Source organism: Penicillium digitatum, chromosome 3 (assembly GCF_016767815.1).
Source record: "Penicillium digitatum chromosome 3, complete sequence".
Classification (NCBI taxonomy): Eukaryota; Fungi; Ascomycota; class Eurotiomycetes; order Eurotiales; family Aspergillaceae; genus Penicillium; species Penicillium digitatum.
This window is the reverse complement of record NC_089386.1, coordinates 2,366,748-2,388,815: the sequence shown is the minus strand read 5'-3', so window position 1 is coordinate 2,388,815 and position 22,068 is coordinate 2,366,748. Positions and strand designations below refer to the sequence as shown.

Genomic DNA, 22,068 nt, shown 5'->3' with positions numbered 1-22,068 from the left:
TTTGATAAGAAGCTAACATCGACTCGCCGAGAGCGAAACGCGTCAAAGGGCCATCGAAAGAAAATTGAGGACCTTGCCTCCTTCATCGCTCCTCTCCCATCCCAGCTATTAAACTTCTACCATCGAGTGTCTCGCCACATCAAAGAAACATCGACCAACTCATTCTCATAATCGCACCAGAATGACTTCCGTCAACACACCTGAGGAGCAGGCCATAGCCTTTCTTCTGACCTGTGTGGAAAATTCTCAGAAGGGAAAGGTATGCAGCCCTCAATTCCAGCCCAGGTTTTACACAATATCTCCAAGTTCATAATCCCTACGTCCAATTCTAAATGCTAATGTTACTGGTTATGACAGATCAACTGGGACAACGTCTCACTCGATGTTGGCGTTAATATGAGCCCCGAAGCGGCGTAAGCTCTTTTAGCCATGCTTTGAGTTTTGTTGCAATTGTTGACAACCAGCAGCAGGAAATACTACTTCAGCATTATGAAGAACGCCAAAGAGTTCGAGCGCTCTGACAAGTATCCCGAACTCCCCGGAGATCCTTCCTGGCAGTCCATCACGGCCGATCACGTCGGCCCTATCGTAATCTTCGAAGATTCAAATTGTACCATTGCCTAGTTGAGAAGCGCTTTAGAGCTTGATGCATTGCCATCACTCCTATCCATAGCACTGAGCTTTCGTTATTTTACACATTGAGCTCACGGCACACCTTTTTGCTTGGAGATTGAAGGTCAGCATCTTCGAGTCCTTGTTAATTTGCAGTCTTCGATGTTTGCTAGCTTGGTTGCTATCTAGCCGGCCACTTAGTTTACTATGAATTTTGACTATTCAAATCCAGCGCAGGGGCATCGATGATATCTAGTTTCACATCTACTAAATGTTTTCACTCGGTCTAGTTACTTTCAGAGGACCTGCTAGCCAAGTACTTGAAGGTCCAGAATTGCGCTTCCGAAGCTCCTAGCAACGCCTCTCTACAAGATGTGTTTCCCGTTGAAGTGGAGCACATGTTAATTTAGACACTATCATCTCCTAGGTCCCTATTCCCCGGCTGAAATTTTCAACCTTCGCACACCGAAGACCTCTATCACGAAAACTCGGCGGGTGAAGCTTCGTTATTGCTATCCCTCTCCGAGCTTTTGCCCTTCAGCAATGCATCGCACTGCTCTGCAGATGCCTTGATGTGCTCGTTCATAATATCCAGGACGCTCTTTGTGATCTCGGCGGTTCCCTTTGCGGGTCTGAGGCACTTTCGTAGGCGCCGCCTTAGTGGAAGAGCTCTCTGGCTGCTCGATCGGCTTACTTTCTCATTGCCATAGATGTGATCTTTGGTCAGATTGTGTGCTTTCTTCAGCTTGGTATACTTCTTGTAAAACGACTTTCCGCTAACATAGCTCAAGTCGTTGGCCACGAGCGCGAGATTGACCTGCGACGCGAGTTTTAGTATGTCAACTGTGGGTTCAAGTCAAAGTCTCAATGAAGTTCTCGACACATCGTACCTTGTTTGTTTCCCTATCGGTATGTTTCTTGATCGAATCTAGGTACTCCTTGTCAGGACACTTGTTTTTGTAGAAAGGCATTGCATTGGCGATCATGGAAGGAACTATCCGAGCTTGTTCAATAAAAGTAGATGCTTGTGAAGATAAATCAAATTCTGGGTAGAAATAAAAACGATCACAAGTGACAAATCACCCGGGAGATGGCTTAGCCCGTTGTCCCCCCTGTGGAATTCAATGTCGATTGCTTAGCGACTCATTGCCCTCGACTTAAATTCAAACAAGCTCTTTCATCAATCTAGCAATAGCAACATCTATTTTGACCCTTACTGTTTGTTCCACAGCTAGCCTTTCGGCAGACTGTCATGGTGACATGAGCTTGCGTTATACTTTTAATCAAAACCCCATATTTGGCTTCTCTTCGCCGAGTGTTGATAACAATCGAGATGGTGCAGCACTTCATTCGTGACAGCCATGAAACGCGGGCTGGCATGCATACCCACTATGTCCAAATAGCTAATAGTATACAACCTAGTGAATGCGTCTTTTAATTTGACCATGAGACAAGATTCTGCAGACTCTGTAAGCTGTTCAAGTTCTTCCCTGTAGATGACAAAATCCATGCCTTGATGGAATGTTTCACAATAACGAGCGAGCTTACTGGATTTGAATTTTTAAAGGTAAGTCATATGGCGTGTGTTGTTTAACAGTATGGTGAGTCTCGATTTTCTTTGCACTGTCTGAAGCTCTTAATAGGAGACGTAAACAAACTACGCTTACATCATGCAAGTCGGAGAGAACATCAAGACTAAATCAGCATACTTGATGGTAATAACGAGTCATAATAACTAATGAAAATTTGGACGAGGCCCTTCTAGTCTCCAACGAAGCCTGGTTAATCATCGATCTTTTCAACTTTGACAATAACATGCTGATCTGCTTGAACTTCTTGGTTACCAGTACTTGGTAATTCCTCCTCAGTCTGCTGTTCGTCTTCGACTTTGACAATCGGACCACCCTGGCGAGCAGGGGGACATGGTATCCAGCCAATGGTTGGGAAGTGATTCGTGAAAGGTTGCAATTGGCCAAACTCCGGCATTTCGAAGCCAGATTGAGTGCTGGGTGATGAATAAGGGTAACCGGCTGACACGGTTGGGAACTGGTATGGATTCAGGAAGGACGATGATGTTGGACTGGGTGACGGTATCCCAGATGGTATGCTTGACGCCAGCTGAAACTGCATTGAGGCAAAATCCTGAGGAAAGTAATAATGTCCTTCAGTGCTAGTCTCCGACATGAAATGTGGAGGATGATGCATTAAGCTCTGTAAATTTGTGTTACCTTCAGTGCCCGGTTCACACTTTACAAAAGGGTTCCCCGGAAGTGAAGAATCACTTGATTCAATGGTGGGCATCATGAGTGGCGGGGCCATTGGGAAAATGCCTTGCATCTCAGCAGGGGGTTCGATGGTCTTTGCCTTCTTGCTCTTTCGCTTTGGTTTGTTTGCCCCCGTGGTTCCTTCCATCTGCTGTCGGAAGCGGGAATACCTCATACGAGCAGCGTGACCATTAGAGACTTCAACATCAGAGGCTACCCGATTCCAATCGACCTATCAAATTCAAGGTTAAATCAATCAATAGTCAATGGTTGGGCAATAAACTGACCGACTTCAGGTCCAACTGCTTGATGATTGTGTAGAGGAATTTTGCAGTTGGGGTGTCGGTCTCTAAAACTTTGTTCCGCTGGCCCATGGCTGAAGAGATAGTCTCAGTGACAGAATGATATAGATGAGGTGGTGAGGATACTAGTAGGATCCATGAACAGTGTTAATCGATTATATAACTGGCATGGGATACAAAAGATCAGTTGGACATGCAAAGTGTTTGCCAGCCACATCAATGCTCGCTTTATATTTTACAAACGTAAGAGACAATAAGATGTCTGTAGATCGCATGCCTCCTAGTTTGCCTTGTTCAAAGTCAATTTCATCCTGCGGTCTCCCGCCTCCTTCTTGATACCTTTACTTTGAGCGACGCACATCAATGGACTTAAAGGTTCACATTTCAGTAAAAATATTGAAAAAGAGGCCTTCTTCCCTTTTTACCTTGTAACTTCTTAGAAAGCATGCAAAGAGAAGTAGATGCTCTGGTCGTTGTGTCAAGGTGCGCAGCGGGCATTAATTGGCACGTGCGCTTCATATGCTGATCACATGATGAATGCTACCCTAATTAGACTTGTATCGAGGGACTAGTCGTCTCAGTGGCAATCAGGGGATGTAGAACTAAAGGTTCATGATAGTTACTGGCTGCATGGAAATAGGCTATTTGGTAAATATTATGACTCACTGTGGACTATGTGTGGTACTACAAAACTTCGAAATTATTTTTGATGCCAAGCCAAACATCATTGTGATACAAAGCACACACACGCCAGCCGTGGATTTCGACACAGACGCTGGTAGGCCACAGTTAAGAAATGCTGACTAATTCACCCTCAAGTAGACCCGTGCCCATGGACCTAACTTGAAGAACCGCAGGCATCCTCGACTCGATCAATAGCACTGATTAAATGAACGATCAATTCACAATTCTAACTCCTCGTCATTTTAAACGGAGTTAGCTTCTGGCCAGAACCAGCAATATGACTCTAGTAGCTATAGGGGTGTGCTACCTTGACACAATTTTAACGTGAGTTATTTCTGCTGTGCCTTGAAGTTGCTAGCATTTGAGAGTCTGATATTCACAAATTTCGGACAGAGTCCCCCATTATCCAGGTGAGGATGAGAAGCTTCGTGCGTCCAGGATCAGTCGCCGGCGTGGTGGGAATTGCCCAAATACTCTCGAAGTTCTTGGCCAACTGTTACAATACGGGCCGTCGAGTGCCAAACCATCCCTAAATCTCATTACCGTGCTTCCCTCCAAAACATCGGCGGTATCTCAGCAGATCCAATCAAGCTTATGGAATATGGTTCGGCTGGATAGTTGCATTTACCGAGAGAATTTCAGAGAGCCAGCCTCCAGTTTCATCATAATGAGTCAGGCCACCGGCAGCAGGACGATTGTCAATTAAAAAGAGCTGCCCGAAATGACTCGCACTGAGTTCTCAACTGCTGTTGAGCCCCTACGTTCCGTAACTGATCGGCCATGGTTTCATTTTGAGGTGCGTTAAATATTGGCGAGTTGCTTAGCCCATCGCGAATCAAGGTCACAAACCGTGCTAACTTGGACTTAGGGCCGTGCACCAGATGTAACACTGGAATGTATTCTTTATCTCCGGAAGCATTTTCCAGGGGCGGAAATTAGTGTTGAGGTAGAAAAGCCAGGTCGACCAGGATTGCAGGAGCTTGCAGACGCGGCAGACGTTGTTATCTACTCGAAGGGCTGGGCCCAAATAAGATTATTGTCGACTTTTTCCAAGCACAACTAACAGCTGAGCAGAACAATGGATATACATACGCTGAGTATTGCTTGCGGGATCAATCATTGAAGACAAGCCGAGCGTAGGCTTTACCACATAAATTCCCAGAGAAATCATCTAACCTATCGTTTACAGATCCTTGCTGTGCTGTACTTGGGGTCATACCGGGGCTGCAGCACTCGAACCAAGGACTGGCAACTTTGCTCATGTCCAGGCGCATACTGAAGATATGGGAGTCGTTGAGTGAGTTTTAACCTTCTCGATGCACTAGAGTACAAATTTTACCATACTGATAGTCTACAGCACCATCGGAGCTGGGGATACATTTATTGCTGGCTTGCTATACGGTCTCGTCTATCGGGGCCAAGATTGGGATTTCCGAAAGAGATTGGAATTTGCAAATATTGTTGCCGGCTTGAAGGTTGCTCAAGAAGGCTTCGCAAACCTGCAAAGAGCGTTGGGATTTCCGTCATACTAAATTGTCCTTTGCTTGAAGGAATTCTGTCAGATCTCCAAACTAACCAAACCAAGGTTAAACCTCCATCATTGCACCATGTTGCAATTAACCTTGTTGACATTTTAGAATGAACACAGCCGCAATCTAAGTAGTTTGATACTCAGTTTTCATATAGAATCAGGTACAGCTGTGGGACGATGTGTACAATATTTCTTGACACGAGACTTTTTGGTCCATTGGATTTCAGCCTACTTTTTTAGAGTGAGAATAGGCAGGTAAACTTTCAGGTAGATAATTTGAAACAAAATTTTAGTACTAGTGAATCACATTTTCTACAATGAATCAGTGAAGCAAGGTTGTGTAAGATAGCAACAAATAAACTTGATCTTTTACCACATTGGAATGTTTTGGCAGGAAAATAGGGTGGTTAACGACGGCAAATTAACTCGTAGCCCACTTGGCACGTGACACAGCAAGGCTCAGGGCGGTGGAGAACAAAAAATATTCTGCCGTCAACTTTTTGATCTCGGCCTTCTTTTGCGCAATTAATTTCAACTCCATTTTTGACACAATCAACAGTCACGATGGCATCAGTTTACAAGAGTGTTTCAAAGAAGGCGGCTAGACAGCCCACCGAGGATATCTCAGACGAGGACATCGAGATGGAGGAGCTCCTCAATGCGGAGGACGACACCACCGATAGCGAAGAGGAAGAGTCCGACGAGGGCGAGGCGGCTGAGGTTGTGAAGAAGCAGCTTGCTTCTGGATTCATGCCCAAGACCCGAGTACTCATCTTGACCTCCAGAGGCGCTTCCTACCGGTATGAACATTGCGCCTTTGGATCTGCTGAATGGTTTCACTGATTTGACAATTTACTTTTCACTAGCCACCGACACCTAATGTCCGATATTTGCGGCCTCCTGCCCCATACCTACAAAGAGACCAAGCTCGATACGAAAAAGAAGGCTGCCGGATACAACCTCCTCCTGAACTCTCTTGCCGACCTGCATTCCTGCAACGTTATCTTCTTCCTCGAGGCCAAGAAGAACGGCCAGGATCTTTATCTCTGGCTTTCACGCCCTCCCAATGGACCCACCATTAAGTTCCATCTCAACAACCTGCACACAATGGGCGAGCTCGGTGCTGGATTCGCAGGGAATTGCCTAAAGGGCGGCCGCGGCTTGGTTGTGTTCGATCGCTCCTTCGATGAGCAAGGCCCGGATATGGGTGCCCCTGGTAGTGAATACCGTGCGCTTGTTCGGGAGATGCTGCGCGGAGTTTTCTGTGTGCCCAAGCGTGGTGTCAGAGGCATGAAGCCATTCGTCGACCGCATCATTGGAATTTTTGGAGTGGATGGGAAGATCTGGATTCGCGTCTATGAGATCCGCGAGTCTGAGCCTGGCAAGAAGAAGGACGGCGAGGAGACTATTAAGCCCGTACCGAAGGGCAAGGACAACGCCCTGCCTGAAGTTTCTCTGGTCGAGATTGGTCCCCGCTTCGTTCTGACCCCCATTGTCATTCTCGAAGGCAGCTTTGGTGGACCCGTTATCTACGAGAACAAGGAGTACGTCAGTCCCAACCAAGTCCGTAGCGACATCCGACAGGGCAAGGCTGGCCGTTACTCCCAGCGCCGAGATGGCCAGACTGATCGGGTGGCCAAACGCTCCGATCTGGGACTGTCCGAGAACTCTGTGCGGAAGGTGGATGCGTTGGACACAAGGAAGCTGTTTGCATAGGGGATTAATCTTTTTGTTTCGTCGTGCTATTTCTAGACTTGATATCCCTCGGGATGATGTTTCGACTACATGTGTATATTTGATGCAACGCTTTCATCATGATCTGTTAAGGCGTCGGGGCAAAGTCTCATCCTGGTTAATTTCAAAAGTTGATTATTTATATCTGTTTCGTTTCATTCGATAGTTTCAATGCCATCCATCTACGGAGTGGAGAGCTTAGTCTTTAATATAACTTGAAGGCAGATTGGTTGGATCCTGTGAACGCCGACAAGGGGCAACATTAGCTAAGCGCCATTTAAAGCCCCCGTCTGCCTTTGCCTCCTGACACAATCTATCATGGCATCTTTTTGGTTGGCTAGCCCTAAATGGCTACAAGGAGATTGCTCTTCCAACATGTCTACTCTTCATCCCACGCTGTCTCTTGCTTCTATTAGCCCCAACGGCGGGGTCTGTGTCCAATAGGTCCACCGTACGCGCGACAAGTTCACGGGTGTTGATCACTTCAATTCGTGACAACACTTTTCAACTTGGTTCATACATAAATACTCAAAGATTTAACGTCCTTTTTCTTTCGAACTACTTGATACAAATTACAAGAACCTCTCGCTTGGTTAGTCACCGCTTATTGACACTCTATGAGTCATTCTAATGCTGTTGATCTTTCCAGCATCAGCGTACGGAGTAGACATTTCCATCATGCGAATTGATCAGCTTGCAGCGGAGCTTCTGCTCCATGTATTTCGCTCATGCGACTCAGTCGCCGATGTCTTAAATTTATCAGTCATCTGCCGTCGACTTCACCGCGTCCTCAACTCAACAAGCAAACTGCACATCCTAGCCAGAGCTGCGGAGACCGAATTCGGTCCCCTCGAAGATATCATTCAAGTTCTAACGCAAAATGAGAGCCAGCCTGCTCATATTATCAGACACGCGCCTATATCTGATCCTCTTTTGAAACAAGTTATCCAGCTTGGTGTGGTAGCGCGAAAATGGGAGACGATCTACCCGTTCAAGAAATGGAAGATAGACTTCGAGAATCGTCGATCGCTCACCAACGATGAGCGATTACGGCTGCGCCGCGCAGTCTACCGGCTATGGCTGTACCACCGTGCATTCCATTCTAGTGTTTATGATCGCCATTCTCGCTGTCTTCGCCATGTGGTGTTGGAGCGCGCTCAGTTGCTCCACAACTGGTCCACCCAAGAGCTGGCCGAGATTGAGGATTTGCGCCTCGTCATGGGTGATATTGTCCAGAATTATATATGTCCTAGTAATGGGACTATCCAACGCAAATTCCGCAAGCGTTATCCAGACAGCAGCCAGCAACTCTCGTTCAACATACACCTGAATTATCCATCTCCTTCAACTACTTCTCTTTCTTCGCATGATCACTCCCTGTTTCAGATGGGCCCTGAGGCCTCCATTCAACAATACTTCCACACAGCTCATTCGAGAAACTATGCTGAGTCACCAGCCAAATTCCGATCTCGCTTTCGCAATGACCTTTCCCATGACCCAGGGTATGAAGGCTGGGGTGACGAGATCCCACATTACTATATTATGCAGGACATGCTGAAGCTCGATCCCGGTCAGATACTATGGCTGCGCGACCATGCTTTGTTGAAGGAACAGGTAGAGGAGTTTGTCTGGTCTTTAGGGGAATGGTTCCGCAACAACGGTGAAACATTTGGCGACACGTTGGATTATGTCATGAATGAACGTGGGCTTGAGGTTGGGGAATTTCGATCTGCAGTAGCTGGTCGTGACATGGGCATTGTCCTAGACTAGAACTTGTGTCAATGGACCTTTCGAATTCATCGGAATAAAACACACTTGTTTATGGGCTTTCTCTTTGCGGTTTCACATTGGTTCCACCCTTGATCACATTAAAGGTGACAAAAAAGTATATGGTTACTCTCGCAGATTTTCAAAATGCAAGAGCCCTCTGTCAGCACTATAAACCGTAAATAAATGCCTATTTTGTACTCCCCTGGCAGGTGTCGTCCCAGGACACAGGCGCTAATTATCAATACGGGGCTATGTGGAAAAGGCTGGCCCGGATAAACCAATTGCCTTGTGGAGCACATGAACCCTGTCTTGATGTTTAGAGGCATTGGCACTGTCTCCTTGTTGACTTTGCACTACAGCACTGTACAGTTCTACTGCCAAGAAAAAGGAGTGGAATGAATATAGGAATTGGAGAATCTTCATACAAAAGCCACGCAGCCGCAATGTTAAGACGCCCAACCAAGCTGTGTTCACCATCGTAGAAACATATCAAGCACACCAGTTGGGCGAGCAGAAAAAAAAGGGATCAATTTCGTTGAAGGCCACGGGAAAAACGAACAAAAAAAAAAGGACTGAAGAAGGGGAATCTGGCAGCTGGTAACATCAATTCCGGTAAAGTAGACCCCTATCTTCCCGTGTGGTTTCTAACAGATCCCGCCTGTGTATCATCTTTGCAGCCGTCGAATTTCAGACTCCAACACAGATCAAGACCATTTCAATGTCACATAACAAAAGAAGAGTCGTGGCAGTCGGTGCATCATCCTTGCGAATGGTAATCTAGCAGCAGCCCGGCTTCTGCTCACTGTCTTGCTTGCTGGGGTCGATAACGGGACGGCGGTCGAGAACCTGCTGGCCACCCTCTCCGTTGTCGAGAGCCTTGCTGGAGACGATGCGGTAGATTTCTATCGAAATTAGCGTTCTATACCAAACTCCAAAGAATTAACAACCAACCTGTAAGGATGTTCTGGAATGCCAGTTCAACGTTGCTGGCATCAAGCGCGGAGGTCTCGATGAATGAAAGGTTGTTCTCGCCTACTTAATGTTAGCGACACATTGAAACCGATTGTCGGGAAACGTACTGGCGAACTGCTTAGCCTCCTCTGTGGGGACCGCACGCAGGTGGCGCAAATCGCTCTTGTTACCAACAAGCATGATGACGATGTTCGAATCGGCATGATCCCGTAGTTCCTTCAACCACCGGTTAACGTTCTCGTAGGTCTGGTGCTTGCTAATATCGTAAACGAGGAGGGCGCCGACAGCGCCACGGTAGTAGGCAGAAGTAATCGCACGGTAGCGCTCCTGACCAGCGGTATCCCAAATTTGTGCCTTGATTGTCTTCGAGTCGACTTGAATAGACCGGGTCGCGAACTCCACACCGATCGTTGACTTCGAGTCCAGGTTGAATTCGTTGCGGGTGAAACGACTCAAGAGGTTAGATTTACCAACACCAGAGTCACCGATAAGCACCACTATTCACTCCATAACATCTCCGCGGTCAGCCTCGAGGTCTATTGGGAAGGGAGCACAGGGGGGGTAGTGGATAAGACGGGCGGGCATCAGCATGAGGTGGCGACGTTACCTTTGAAGAGAAACTGCGGGAGACCTCATCATCAGCATATATTTCCGAGACATGAAGAAGCTCATCATCCGAAATCAACTCACGTCATATTCATCGTTGGCCATTTTGAATGTGATCGAGCTAGTAAAGCTCGAAAGGTGGTATCGAAGTACAGGTAAACGTGGCGGGGAAGTGAAGGCTGAGGAGTGTACTTGGAGACTTGAGAGGGCGAAAGTCAGATATGTCAGTACTGAGCTTGCAGCAGGTAGAAAGAAATCTAGGGGAGCGCACACACAGCAAGTAATAGATAATGAGCAGGGGATAGTTGGTGATACCTGGGCCGAGTGTCTCTCCTTAATCGTGCCCACCCATTGTGGCTTAGCGTGAATATCACGTGGGTTGGGTTGGTCTTTGATGCGCGGGCGGTATCTTGAATCAATTGGCAGTAACTAATGACTTTCTTACTCTTATTCTTGCTTGTCTTGCCTTTGCTATTATCTAAATGCTTCTTTTTTCGCTTTACTCATTATCATATCCAATATAAAATACGGTATGCATTGGATCTATCTTCACATCCCCGAAGCCCCGACAAAGTTACATCCCGAGAGCACTGTCTCGCTTGCACCTTGAGCATTGAACGTTACACAATGAAACATTTGTTGACTCAATTGCCAGACGAATATAATGGCATCTGATTCTGAAATGGAAAATACCTCTGACCGAAGTGGAATCGGTGATGCCGACTCGCTGGCATCTACCGCAGAAAGTGAAGCGGAAGCAGAGTACCTCGTGAATGACATCCATGCGGAACGGAGGCTTTACGTTGATCCAGACTCTGAGGATGATGAAGGTATTTATGTCACTCAGTATTTGGTCGAGTGGACTGGGTACAGCATGGACAGGTGCAGTTGGGAGCCAAGGGAAATGTTTTCTTCGGAAGAGACACTAAATGGGTGGGAAGAGAAAAAAAGGCAAATCTTGGAGGGCAGGATACCTTCCTTCAATCTTAAGGCATGGGAAAAGCATATGGCTTTGTTGGAGAAGAAGACAAAGAAGCGAAAAGAAGACCGAAGGCGCAAACGAAAGCAAAGGGCACGACAGAGAAGCCTCTGTCAAGCTGAATCAAATCAACTAGCCCATCCTGATATCGCGGACATCCATGGGCCCGAAGCAGGAACTGCGTCCCGCAGAGCTTCCAGTCGCCTATCACAGGACTCCACCGCTTTGGCCTTGTTTGTTTCAGCCGAAACCCCACCGCTATCAAAGAATGCGACGACTCGCCAATCGCTGCAACCAAGAGCACCTCCGAGATTAGTTACCTCCAGTGCGCAAACAAACTGGATCGAGCCTCCAGGATCAGCAACCTTGATTGCACAAACGGAATCAACAACCCCAAACAAGCTTTCAACATCGCGACTTTCTCAGCTCGCCAAGAAACTTGGTGCCAAGCAAAAATACCCGGCACGCCAGATAACCCCCCCCCAAGCAGCAAAGCCAACATTGTCTTCCTTTGGTACGGGCCCGGGGGCCAAGCGCGCCTACCGTGATCACAAATGGGGTGAACGAGCACCGGATTTGTCACAAATGGAGCTGAGGAGACCTTCTGAATTTGCACCAAGGATGAACATAGGCTTCACCACCACAGCCGCGGGCTCATCTGTAACAAGTCCCAAGTCCCCGAGAGCCCAAAATCAATCCGCTTCTGAGATTACTGTCAGTTTGGCCGGTCCACCAACGCCACAAACTGGTGAAATAAAAGGCAAAGCTGCAAAGCAGCTCGAGAAAGCTGTTCCTCTCGCACCCTCATCAGTGTTGGCTCCCCCGGTGCATCGCTCTTCGAACTTGGGCTCCACCGCGTTAGTTTCCTCGTCGCCTGTGTTTTCTGATCCCAGTGCACTGTCGAATCCAGAGAGACTAGTTGGTCCTGTAGGTTCTACTACTTCTATGTCTCCACCAGCTACCCAATCAAAGCCCCTTTTACAGGCCAACCTCATCAAGCCTGCCGATTCTGTAGATACTGTTGTTTCTACTTTCTCGCCGCCAGGTGAGGCCGCTTTGACGAATCCGGCTGAGCGGTCAACATCTACCCTTACTGCACCCTCACCATCTCCTTATCCACGCCCCCCATCATGTGCCAATATCGACAGGCCTACCATTCCTTCGGCCTCGACGAGCTCGGTATTTCCCTCTTTTGTTCTTCCAGGAGCCCGTGCGGAGGCTACTTCAATTAAACCTGCTGCGTTCAACGGTTCTAGCCCTAAAACTCAGTCGCCAGCCATTCCAACTATGCCCCGTGCGATGGTTAATTCTGAGATGCATACTGAGAATCGAGACTCACAGATCACCCGCGAGACAGTCCGAGGCTGGGACAGCTATAAACCAAACTCAACCAGGCGGCCTAACAACACGGTGGTGGCCGATACATACCGACCGTCAGAGCTCTCTCGTCGGTCACCACCATTTCGTCGATCACCGCCCTTCCGAAGATCACGTTCCCCACTCCCTCGATGGTCATCGCCCTCTCGTCGGCCACGGTCACCGTCTTCTCGAAGGTCATCGCCCTTTCGACAGTCATCGCCCCCGGGTCGACCGTCGAGGTCTTCTTTGCGTGGTATGGGGGATCATTACGCGCCTCGTAGCCCATCCCCAACCCATTCTCGGGTTACGTCAAGATCTTCAGACTCAATCGGGTTAAATGGAAACCAACTAGCCCATGCTCAGTCATTTGCTCCCACCGAACCTAGAGCTGGAGCATCTGCTCAACCCAGCCTTTCCATCGCGGCCCAAATTGCAAGAATGCCGGTGCGTGATTGCTGGGCGCCCGGTTGCATTAGGATTAGTAAATACTTTTGCAATAGGGCACTGGGGGAAATTCTTGTCCACGTGTTTATCGGACCCAGCAAGAGACCTCTCGGTGCTTTCAGATTATGTGGCACCAGCTCGAAGGCACAATCGTCTCTGATCTTGGCTAAGAACTCGAGAACAAACCAAGTTGAGATATGGTTTAAGCACCTGTGCACAGTCAGAGACTATGAAAGATTGTGCGAATCTAGTGTGAGTATCAGATCCGAGTATTTGTTTCTTTTATAGAATGCTAACATTCGCCATAGCCGACAAATTCTGTGCTGAGTACCGGCTGGGTCGAAGGCTTCAGCGACACTAACGAAAACCTGTTTCATCTAGCAGAAGATCTGCGAAAGGACGACCTCATCGCCATTCACTATCCTAATGGGCTAAGCAAACTTGCCTGGGTTGCGTGGTCACGTGGCTCCAAGGAATTCGAATTTCCACGTCCCAAGGATGAAGTGCCACCCGGCATTCCTCTACTCGTTGCCGCTCGCACTATGCTCGCACCGATCGAAGTTCTAGGCTCAAGTAGACCTGGCCAATCTAGTGGACAATCGCTTGGCTTTTTGCCTGATACATCGCTTTCACTGCGAAATGAGCCTGCTACTGCAGATGGAAGCCTGGAGTCTGGCAGTTCTTTAGAACGGTCCAAGTTCCACCGTGATATGAGGATGAGTGGATCCTTGCAACCACGAGAAATGCCAGCCCTAGCACGGGTCCAAACCTTCCCACTCGCGAGTGAACTAAAGGACATTTCAATTTCCGCTCACACCCAGCAACAAAATAATATCGCAGTTCAAGGAGTTCAGTTGGGCCAAGCGGCCGAAGGGATCATGAGAGCCCGCAAAATCAATGTGGAAGAACTTGCGGCAATCCAAGAAGGTGGAAAATTATCGAAGGCAGGAATTTTCTATTTGCACTTTCCCCAAGACAGCCAAGAAGCACGGCAGGAACTGCAGTTTCTGCAGCTGCTCTTGAGGTACCATGAGAAAATTGTTTTCACAAGCGAAAGCCCCAGAGATTGGGCAAAATTTGTGCAGAATAGCAGACAGGGTGTGGCCATAGTATGTGATCAGCATCTACACGTTAAAAATTGTCAATCAACTAATCGAGAGCAGTTTCACGAATCGTTCGCCGGATACGATACGTTAGATCCTCCACTCAGTTCTGTGCTTCCTTTCAGCTCGTTCAATTTCTGGATTGTTCGCATTCAAAGACCACTCGAATTACTTGATCCCCGTTTTTGTTCGCCCACTGACTACCATCTACGCATCTTTCCACATGGCGGTGTCATACTTCTCACAGAAGACATGTTGACAGACCTCAAAGGAGTTGCGGTCACTCTTCAATGGATTCGGGGTGCAAACAAACACAAACGCAAATCGTGGACGTTGATGTTTCCCCCCGGGATACTTGAATGGATCGAAACGAGACTGGGCGATGAGAATTTCTCGCAAGATCATGGACTGTATGTCATTACCTTTTTATCACTATTCGGGTCAAGCTTCTAACAAACACTAATGTAGCCTACTGCTCATCTACACCTTGATCATCAAGAACAACGTCACGGATCCTCGCGTGGACTTGTTCGATAAAGCTAGTCTACACCCCAACTCAAAAAGCAACATCATCGCACTCTCTCTTGATGAATACGGTACTCGTACAGAGCACCATACCCTCAAAATCAAGAACAAAGCTGAACGCGACGCGGACCATCTTATCGAATTATTCGCAGGATGGTCATTGATTAACATACCACGTTTCCGGAATTTCGTCGCTGTCACGTCTTTCGGTCCTCTCACTGGGCCACGGTGGGGAAAATGGGGCCATATGACCGTCATGCGAGCTGGTTTCGGCCATTTCTTCAAACGGTTCAAAATAGACTCGGCGGCCCTCATGGCCTACCTGTCAGGCATTTCCAAGCAACGGCCTTCTACTAGCCAAGTAGCTACCCCGATGACTGTGACCACACCTCAGACGCCTAACTGGACCTCTCACAAATCCAATGCCGCTATTCAGTCTACCTTCACATGCAACCCGAACGGCAATGGCAATGGCGCGAACAAATACGCTGCTCCCTACAAGTGATCTTTGCGAAATTTGACTGAAGCAGATTATGATTGTGCTCACATTCTTCTTCCTCTTTTTGCACAGTCTTTTATGATACCCCCTTCGTTTTCTTTTTTGTACTTATCATGCCTAGGCATCTATGAGGCCATGAAATGAATCCAAAATCTATGAATGACTACCAGGAGACTTGCAGTCAAGTATGCTAATTTTGTCCAATTGCATTCAAAATAAAATCCAATGCGCGATTAGCAATGGAGAACCTATCTTACGAAAGTTCGGAATTTCCAAAAGTATAGTTTGCTAAGCTGCACGCTAATTGCCGCGAATGCAACTGGGATTTGAAAAATATTAACGCCCGAAAAGATAGAAATAGTAGCCCGGAATGAGATGAAAGCATACATTTTACTTACACTAAACCAGACGCTCGATTCCGGTACTCCTGGAAGGACGACCCATTGGAGCCATCCGCGTCATATTGCGTCTTAGTCTTTGGATTCTGGTGTTTCTTTCCCCCGCGAGTCTTTGCGTCCCACTGGCTTTCCTCTGCAGAAATCATTGCATGGAAACGCCCACCCTGTCCACGGGCAAGGTAGATGGGATGTTCCTTGCGCTCAGCAACAGCCTGGGTCACAAGGACGAATTTCACGCTCGAGCCGGGCGCCTCGAACATGGCATCACTAAGAATGGTCTCCATCTCAGTTCGCAGCGCGCGTGCGCCAGTGCCCATTGTGAAGGCATTGCCGGCGACTATATGGAGTGCCGGTGTGGTGAAGCGCAGCTCGATACCTGAAAGAGAGAATAGGGTCGTGTACTGGGCTAGAAGGGAGTTGCGGGGTTCGGTTAGGATGCGCATAAGTAAGGGTTGAGACAGTGCGGAGAGAGCGGCGGTGATGGGAATCCGGCCAATCAACTCAGGGATGAAGCCGTAGCTTTGTAGGTCTGATGGTGTTAACAGGTCGAGTGCATTGAAAAAAGTAGGCTCGGTGCCAGAGCCAGCCGGCGGGGCAGAGGAGAAGAATGGAAGGTGCTTTTTATACAGCGCTTCTTCCTCGGACCCGGGGAGGATTAGAAGTGGCTGGTCGGTAGTGGTATTTGGCGAGCCAGGGAAATCACTAGTGGTTGAGGTTGGCCGAACTGGCTGACCAAAGCCTATAGATCCACGAGATATTCGATCCATGATAGCTTTATGCAGTCCAACGAAAGCGCCAGAGAACACAAACAAAATGTTATCCGTGCGCACATTGTACACTTCTCCCTTGGCGGCTGGGTTAGGGTTGTTAGGTTGGAATGACCCATTCCCGAAGGGAATGTTGGAGGGAAAGCTATTCGGGGCACTGGTTGCGCGGGGATTCTTCTCTGGCTTGGCCTGGATCTGCACGGTTGTGCCTTCAATGATCTTGAGAAGCGCCTGCTGTACTCCTTCACCACCGACATCTTTACCATGACTAACTTTCGCGGCTGCGATCTTGTCCACCTCATCAAGGACGATAATTCCACGCTCTGCCTGCTCTACATTGTAGTCTGCAGCTGCCAAAAGTCGGTGAACACACATTTCCGCGTCCTCACCGATGTAACCGGCTTGGGTGAACACAGTGCAGTCAGAAATACTGAAAGGCACAGAAAGAATCCGAGCAAGTGTCTTCGCCATAAGTGTTTTTCCTACCCCAGACGGACCAAGTAACAGGATATTGGACTTTTCAAGGTGTAGCGGCGACGTATCGGCGAAATCTGCTTGCTCCAGGGGGGTGTTTGAGCGGGATTCGGGGGGTTGAGGCAAGCTGGCGGTCGTTTGCGCGCCTGCAATATCATCTGCTATGTTATCTGCTTTATCAAAGAGTGAATCAGAAATTTAGCGATGCATCAAAAATTTGTAGGTGACATACCGTCTAAGGGATGAATCTCAAGTGCTTCCCTCCGCTGACGCTTTGCGAGAGCCTCGGCTGCTTCTTCCTTCCGGCGCACCAACTCTTGTACGCGCTGGTAGTGATTGTACACGGCGACACTGAGCACTTTCTTTGCACGATCCTGGCCGACAACATATTGGTCGAGATATTGCTTTAACACTTTCGGTGTGATGCGGGGGGCGCCAAAGGCGGGGGTTGATCCTAATGGCCCGGGAGTAGGCACTCCAGTTTCATAACTACCAGTAAATGGCTGGCTTGTGAATTCTGACCTGTTAAATTGAGACCATGTCGGAAATGTGGCGGAGGAGCTAGACAGTTGGCGTGCTGAACAACTGCATGATTGAGGAAGCCGACACCGGACAACGTCACGACGAGCCAAGGTGGCCGGGAGGCGACGCTGGAAATGCCGCCACAGCATTTCGAAGCGCCAGTAAGTCACAGAGGAGTTATACGGGTGGATAAAGAGTGCTGAAAGAATAAGTTAAAGGAAGGACCTCGGAGGATTGGAACGCGATGAATTAGATACCAGATAGCTTTCCCCGCAGGTTATCTTATCTGATGAGTCATCTGGCCGACGAACAGATGGTCCGGTTATTCACGGATAACTTTGACTACAATGCATATGCAGTGTGTCAATGATGCAATAAAAGCAAAAACGAGATGATTTAAATGTCTATGTCTCAAGTAAGGTTGCAAGCCGTACTACTGGAGGGACAACACTCAACCACGGAGCAACTAGATCTATGGTTTTTGGTAGTAAAGTTGGGATCTGACACCCATGCCCAAGAAGCCATGTGTCGAACATTCGGTGACAATTTTCGGTACGGTTCTTGAAGGACCTGCACCTACGTAGTTATTTCTGATCTGATCCTCCAGCTGCTTCAAATATGGCCCAGGGGGTGGGGGAGGGGGACACTTCGCCATGTGGTGGCCAGTGGAGCACTCACAGCTCACACGAACAAAATCGAGACCGCTATCAACCCATTATCGATCTGGCGATTGCACGAAGATATAAAACTAACGCAACACAAGGATTTACAGCAGTAGGCTGTCAACAACAATGCCAAGATGTCGAATCCCCCTAGTTTGATCCGTGGAGGGCGATGCCAAGATGGGAGGTTATCTCAATTAAAGCAAATGTGTACATAGGAGCCTAGGTTTCTTCCAAGGTGACAAAGATATTCTACTCTACATTTCTGCGCAGACATGAGTTCCAAGGAAGCTTACAATCTCCTGGAGAGGGTTGAGCAGCCTGGATTGGGATTAGGCGGAATTGTGCCTGAGAAAATACGCTGGCTAGAGACCCAGCTTTCAATGTCTGGGCTGTTGCAGATTCAGTTCTGATTTCTACGGGCGGAAAGAGTTAAAAACTATACTAAGCTGGGTGCAGCTCTTTCATGACAATGATGGACCTTTGGTTATTGATTTCTAAGGCTGAGGGCTGTTCAATGGCGTCTGTGGCCCCACACGGCGTTTGATTCCCCGGGAATATAGGGATGTTTTGAACCGCAAGGCCTGCTTAAAACCAGGTGTAGAATTCCCCTTTCAGCTCTGGTAGAAGCAAGTGGCTCGATCATGTTTTGGTTGAGCGCGTACAGTCCAATGTATTCGTTAAAACTCAAAATTTAGGAGTCTCTGGATGCATGTTTATCGCGTTATTGCCAGGGTTCACCTGTTGGACAAGTTTTCGCTGCTAACAGCAACCACAGTGGTAGACCGGTCACCGACCGAGGAACTTTTTTTGGGGGCCCCGACTACCCCTTATTTATTCGTTTTGAACACAGGCTGCTGTTCCATCGTCTGTGAGATGAAGTTACGGAGAGCCGACCACCGACCAGCCGTCGGGTTCGACTGGGTGCTCGTCTCGCCATTGTTGGCAGCCGGGGCTGATGTTATGTTGGACAACTCGGTCAGATTCTTGTTAAAGCGGTCCCGCTCCAATTTCTCGAGTTTTTCCCGGCGCTTCAAGGCACCTGGCTTGTGTCTCAATGTCTTCTGCTTGATCACATTCATCTGACTGGCGGCATCATGGGATTCTTCAGCCTCCGGCAAGGCATCGGCCAAAGATTCGAGGTTGGCAACAAGTTTTTTTGATGCTCGTCGACGCTTGGGAGTCTTCTGGGAGTTTTTCTCAATCTTAGACACGAGAGCAGCGTGCTTGATCTGACGTTTATCCCTCTTGCTCGTACGAAATTCGTCACCGAAGACACTGGGTTTGGCTATCGCGCCTCTGCCCGAAACAGTTCTCGTTGGTTTGCGGATGGGAGCCTATAAAGGTAGAACGATGATTAACCGGGTGAAAGTGGAACAAGATAAATCATAATTGCAGCTTACCATGTTGGCACGTGAGATCTGCAGCGAGCAACGAAAAGACGAAATTGCGACGGGAAATGCAAAACCCCGACTCCAGTTGTTCACCGCCTACATCCACTCTCTCCACTCTTTTCTTCCAGGAACTCAACGTTGTTTGGTTCTTCAGATCAACTAGTTCCATATATGTGTGTTGCAAGGGAAAAAAAAAAAAAAAACGCATTGACTGACGTTATTAAAGTTCTCGTACGCTAAATTGCCTCTCTGAATTTCGACGGCTTTCCAGTGACATCAGAAATCGTGATCAGAAGGCAATCCCGAAAAGGCTGAAATCTTTGGGGGTACCGACACGATAACTTGTATGGATCTACATCTCAGCCTACGTCGGATAGTTGTTCCTCACACCTCTACCGTATTCCGACCTCGGTCACTCGTCCGGTTAGCCACCCGGTTCCAGACCCGATTCAGAATTCCACCCTTGCCCCCACCGATTTCTTCACCTTTAAAACCCACCTTCTCCGGACCTCTTTCCCGCAGATCAATTGTTTTTTCTACACGCATCATGGGTTCTATCACTCCTCATCAGCGCAAGCACAAGATCACGGTGGTGGGCTCTGGTAACTGGTAAGATACCAATCTCTAAAAAGGACTATCGATTTGGGCTAATTATATTTATTCGATAGGGGCTGCGCCATCGCTAAGATCGTTGCCGAAAATACGGCCAGTAACCCCGATCTCTTCGAGGAGAAGGTAGAGATGTGGGTATTCGAGGAGAATGTCGAGATTCCAAAGACTTCCAAGAATTATAATGCCTCAAACGCCGGCCCTCAAAAATTGACTGAGGTGATTAACAATGTCCATGAGAATGTCAAGTATCTCCCAGGAATCCAGTTGCCAGTCAACCTGCACGCCAACCCGTCCCTAGAGGATGCGGTGAAGGACAGCACACTTCTCATCTTCAACCTGCCTCATCAATTTATCATAAAGACCTGCGAACAAATCAAGGGCAAGATCCTCCCCTACGCTCGTGGCATCTCCTGCATTAAGGGCGTGGACGTCAACGGAACGGGTATCCACCTCTTCTCTGAGACTATTGGCAGAATCCTTGGCATCTATTGTGGTGCCCTGTCTGGTGCAAACATCGCCAATGAGGTCGCCCAAGAGAAGTGGTCCGAGACCAGCGTCGCCTACGATCCCCCACACATGGACTCCCAAGTGCCCACTCCTCAGCGGTCGCCTTCCTCCTCCACAACCGACTTGGTAGAGTTCCAGCACAAGGACACCTCGGGTCAAATTTCAGAGGTCAAGTTGCAGGCCCTGCCGTCGGAATATCCTCCTGTCGACCACGCCGTGCTGAAGACCCTCTTCCACCGCCATTACTTCCACGTACGTGTTGTCAACGACGTTGCCGGTGTATCTATCAGTGGTGCTCTTAAAAACATTGTTGCTCTAGCCGCTGGCTGGGTTGTCGGCATGGGATGGGGAGATAATGCCAAGGCTGCTATCATGCGCGTGGGCTTGATGGAGATGGTCAAATTCGGAGACACGTTCTTCAGCGCCACGATTGACAACCGCACTTTCACTGATGAGAGTGCCGGCGTGGCAGACTTGATCACCAGCTCCAGCAGTGGTCGTAACTTCCGGTGTGCCAAGCTCAGCGTTGAGCGCAACCAGCCTATCGAGGATATCGAGAGGACTGAGCTCAACGGTCAGAAGTTGCAGGGTACCCTGACTGCTGTGGAAGTCAACAGCTTCCTGAAGAATCAGGGCATGGAGCACGAGTTCCCTCTGTTCACTGCTGTTTTCCGTGAGATTCCTCCCCTCCGTGACCGCTCGATCTAAGCTAACGCTTCACAGGTGTTTTAGAGGGAACCATGAAGGTCGAGGAGATTCCTTCTTACATTGAGCGGTAAAAAGTCCTTTCAATTGTCCTTCGCTTCTATGTTTGTGTTACTTATCAAAAACTTCGGTGCCCCTATAGCCCCCCTCAGGCGCGCGTCCCGATTTCTGCATCAGAACTTTTCAATGGTGAGCATAATGGCGCTCGGTTCAGTGCTGCACGATTATAATTAGGGCTAGGATTGGGCATTGGACATTTTATAGACTTTCATGACCCCTGTATTTATGAACTGCATGCGGATTTTATTCCAGACGTTTGATTTTTAATATAAGACTGTTCGTGCATGATACAGCTCTGGATATACCGATGTAGGCGTGTTGGTGTGTTGATAGCAAAAAAATCACCAAAATCGATGATGTCATTCCCCGCGCGATCTGGGCTTTCTCCAGGAACATGAGGGGAACGCTGGGTCCTCCGTCCCCGCCTTTTCCTTCCCTGCTTTTCAATCCTTATTTTATTTGCACAAATATCCTCTCTAGTATCAACCCTCTTTTCTCTTCACCATCTCAGTCAAAGTATGGTGAATTGTTCCTGATTCTCCTGTACTCTCACAATCTGTTGATTTCGATCCCGATTAATCCC

The 22,068-nt window shown here is 48.2% G+C and overlaps 11 protein-coding genes across 11 annotated transcripts; 6 read left to right on the top strand and 5 right to left on the bottom strand.

Moving 5' to 3' along the window:
* Positions 1-181: 181 nt before the first annotated feature.
* On the top strand, positions 182-624 carry Pdw03_8406 (uncharacterized protein; the record flags this gene model as incomplete). The annotated part of the gene is made up of 3 exons (XM_066101956.1): positions 182-259; positions 358-413; positions 471-624. The coding sequence occupies 3 exons, from the start codon at positions 182-184 to the stop codon at positions 622-624; spliced, it is 288 nt and encodes a 95-aa protein (XP_065957039.1).
* A 466-nt stretch (positions 625-1,090) lies between these two features.
* Positions 1,091-1,583, bottom strand: Pdw03_8405 (uncharacterized protein; the record flags this gene model as incomplete). The annotated part of the gene is made up of 3 exons (XM_066101955.1): positions 1,091-1,252; positions 1,307-1,429; positions 1,503-1,583. 3 exons carry the CDS (start codon positions 1,581-1,583, stop codon positions 1,091-1,093), a joined length of 366 nt encoding a protein of 121 aa, XP_065957038.1.
* Positions 1,584-2,394: 811 nt separating this feature from the next.
* Pdw03_8404 (uncharacterized protein) lies at positions 2,395-3,250 on the bottom strand (the record flags this gene model as incomplete). The annotated part of the gene is made up of 2 exons (XM_014678059.1): positions 2,395-3,108; positions 3,164-3,250. 2 exons carry the CDS (start codon positions 3,248-3,250, stop codon positions 2,395-2,397), a joined length of 801 nt encoding a protein of 266 aa, XP_014533545.1.
* Positions 3,251-4,139: 889 nt separating this feature from the next.
* Positions 4,140-5,394, top strand: Pdw03_8403 (PfkB; the record flags this gene model as incomplete). The annotated part of the gene is made up of 7 exons (XM_066101954.1): positions 4,140-4,186; positions 4,256-4,290; positions 4,573-4,658; positions 4,731-4,808; positions 4,937-4,998; positions 5,052-5,159; positions 5,220-5,394. The coding sequence occupies 7 exons, from the start codon at positions 4,140-4,142 to the stop codon at positions 5,392-5,394; spliced, it is 591 nt and encodes a 196-aa protein (XP_065957037.1).
* A 563-nt stretch (positions 5,395-5,957) lies between these two features.
* Positions 5,958-7,109, top strand: Pdw03_8402 (60S ribosome biogenesis protein Brx1, putative; the record flags this gene model as incomplete). The annotated part of the gene is made up of 2 exons (XM_014678058.1): positions 5,958-6,193; positions 6,260-7,109. The coding sequence occupies 2 exons, from the start codon at positions 5,958-5,960 to the stop codon at positions 7,107-7,109; spliced, it is 1,086 nt and encodes a 361-aa protein (XP_014533544.1).
* A 336-nt stretch (positions 7,110-7,445) lies between these two features.
* Positions 7,446-8,897, top strand: Pdw03_8401 (Brix-domain-containing protein; the record flags this gene model as incomplete). Its single annotated transcript, XM_014678057.2, has 3 exons — positions 7,446-7,556; positions 7,707-7,719; positions 7,777-8,897. The coding sequence occupies 3 exons, from the start codon at positions 7,446-7,448 to the stop codon at positions 8,895-8,897; spliced, it is 1,245 nt and encodes a 414-aa protein (XP_014533543.2).
* Positions 8,898-9,674: 777 nt separating this feature from the next.
* On the bottom strand, positions 9,675-10,580 carry Pdw03_8400 (GTP-binding protein yptV1; the record flags this gene model as incomplete). Its single annotated transcript, XM_014678056.1, has 5 exons — positions 9,675-9,799; positions 9,849-9,929; positions 9,977-10,366; positions 10,477-10,489; positions 10,560-10,580. The coding sequence occupies 5 exons, from the start codon at positions 10,578-10,580 to the stop codon at positions 9,675-9,677; spliced, it is 630 nt and encodes a 209-aa protein (XP_014533542.1).
* A 559-nt stretch (positions 10,581-11,139) lies between these two features.
* Pdw03_8399 (Chromo domain/shadow) lies at positions 11,140-15,390 on the top strand (the record flags this gene model as incomplete). The annotated part of the gene is made up of 4 exons (XM_066101953.1): positions 11,140-13,509; positions 13,566-14,366; positions 14,421-14,770; positions 14,829-15,390. The coding sequence occupies 4 exons, from the start codon at positions 11,140-11,142 to the stop codon at positions 15,388-15,390; spliced, it is 4,083 nt and encodes a 1,360-aa protein (XP_065957036.1).
* Positions 15,391-15,684: 294 nt separating this feature from the next.
* On the bottom strand, positions 15,685-17,694 carry Pdw03_8398 (ATP-dependent Clp protease, putative; the record flags this gene model as incomplete). Its single annotated transcript, XM_066101952.1, has 6 exons — positions 15,685-15,703; positions 15,772-15,811; positions 15,946-17,193; positions 17,256-17,477; positions 17,546-17,584; positions 17,631-17,694. 6 exons carry the CDS (start codon positions 17,692-17,694, stop codon positions 15,685-15,687), a joined length of 1,632 nt encoding a protein of 543 aa, XP_065957035.1.
* A 1,343-nt stretch (positions 17,695-19,037) lies between these two features.
* Pdw03_8397 (ribosome biogenesis protein SLX9-domain-containing protein) lies at positions 19,038-19,613 on the bottom strand (the record flags this gene model as incomplete). The annotated part of the gene is made up of 2 exons (XM_014678053.1): positions 19,038-19,544; positions 19,611-19,613. The coding sequence occupies 2 exons, from the start codon at positions 19,611-19,613 to the stop codon at positions 19,038-19,040; spliced, it is 510 nt and encodes a 169-aa protein (XP_014533539.1).
* A 535-nt stretch (positions 19,614-20,148) lies between these two features.
* Positions 20,149-21,655, top strand: Pdw03_8396 (NAD-dependent glycerol-3-phosphate dehydrogenase; the record flags this gene model as incomplete). Its single annotated transcript, XM_014678052.2, has 4 exons — positions 20,149-20,210; positions 20,270-21,393; positions 21,444-21,495; positions 21,568-21,655. 4 exons carry the CDS (start codon positions 20,149-20,151, stop codon positions 21,653-21,655), a joined length of 1,326 nt encoding a protein of 441 aa, XP_014533538.2.
* Between the last annotated feature and the right edge of the window lie 413 nt (positions 21,656-22,068).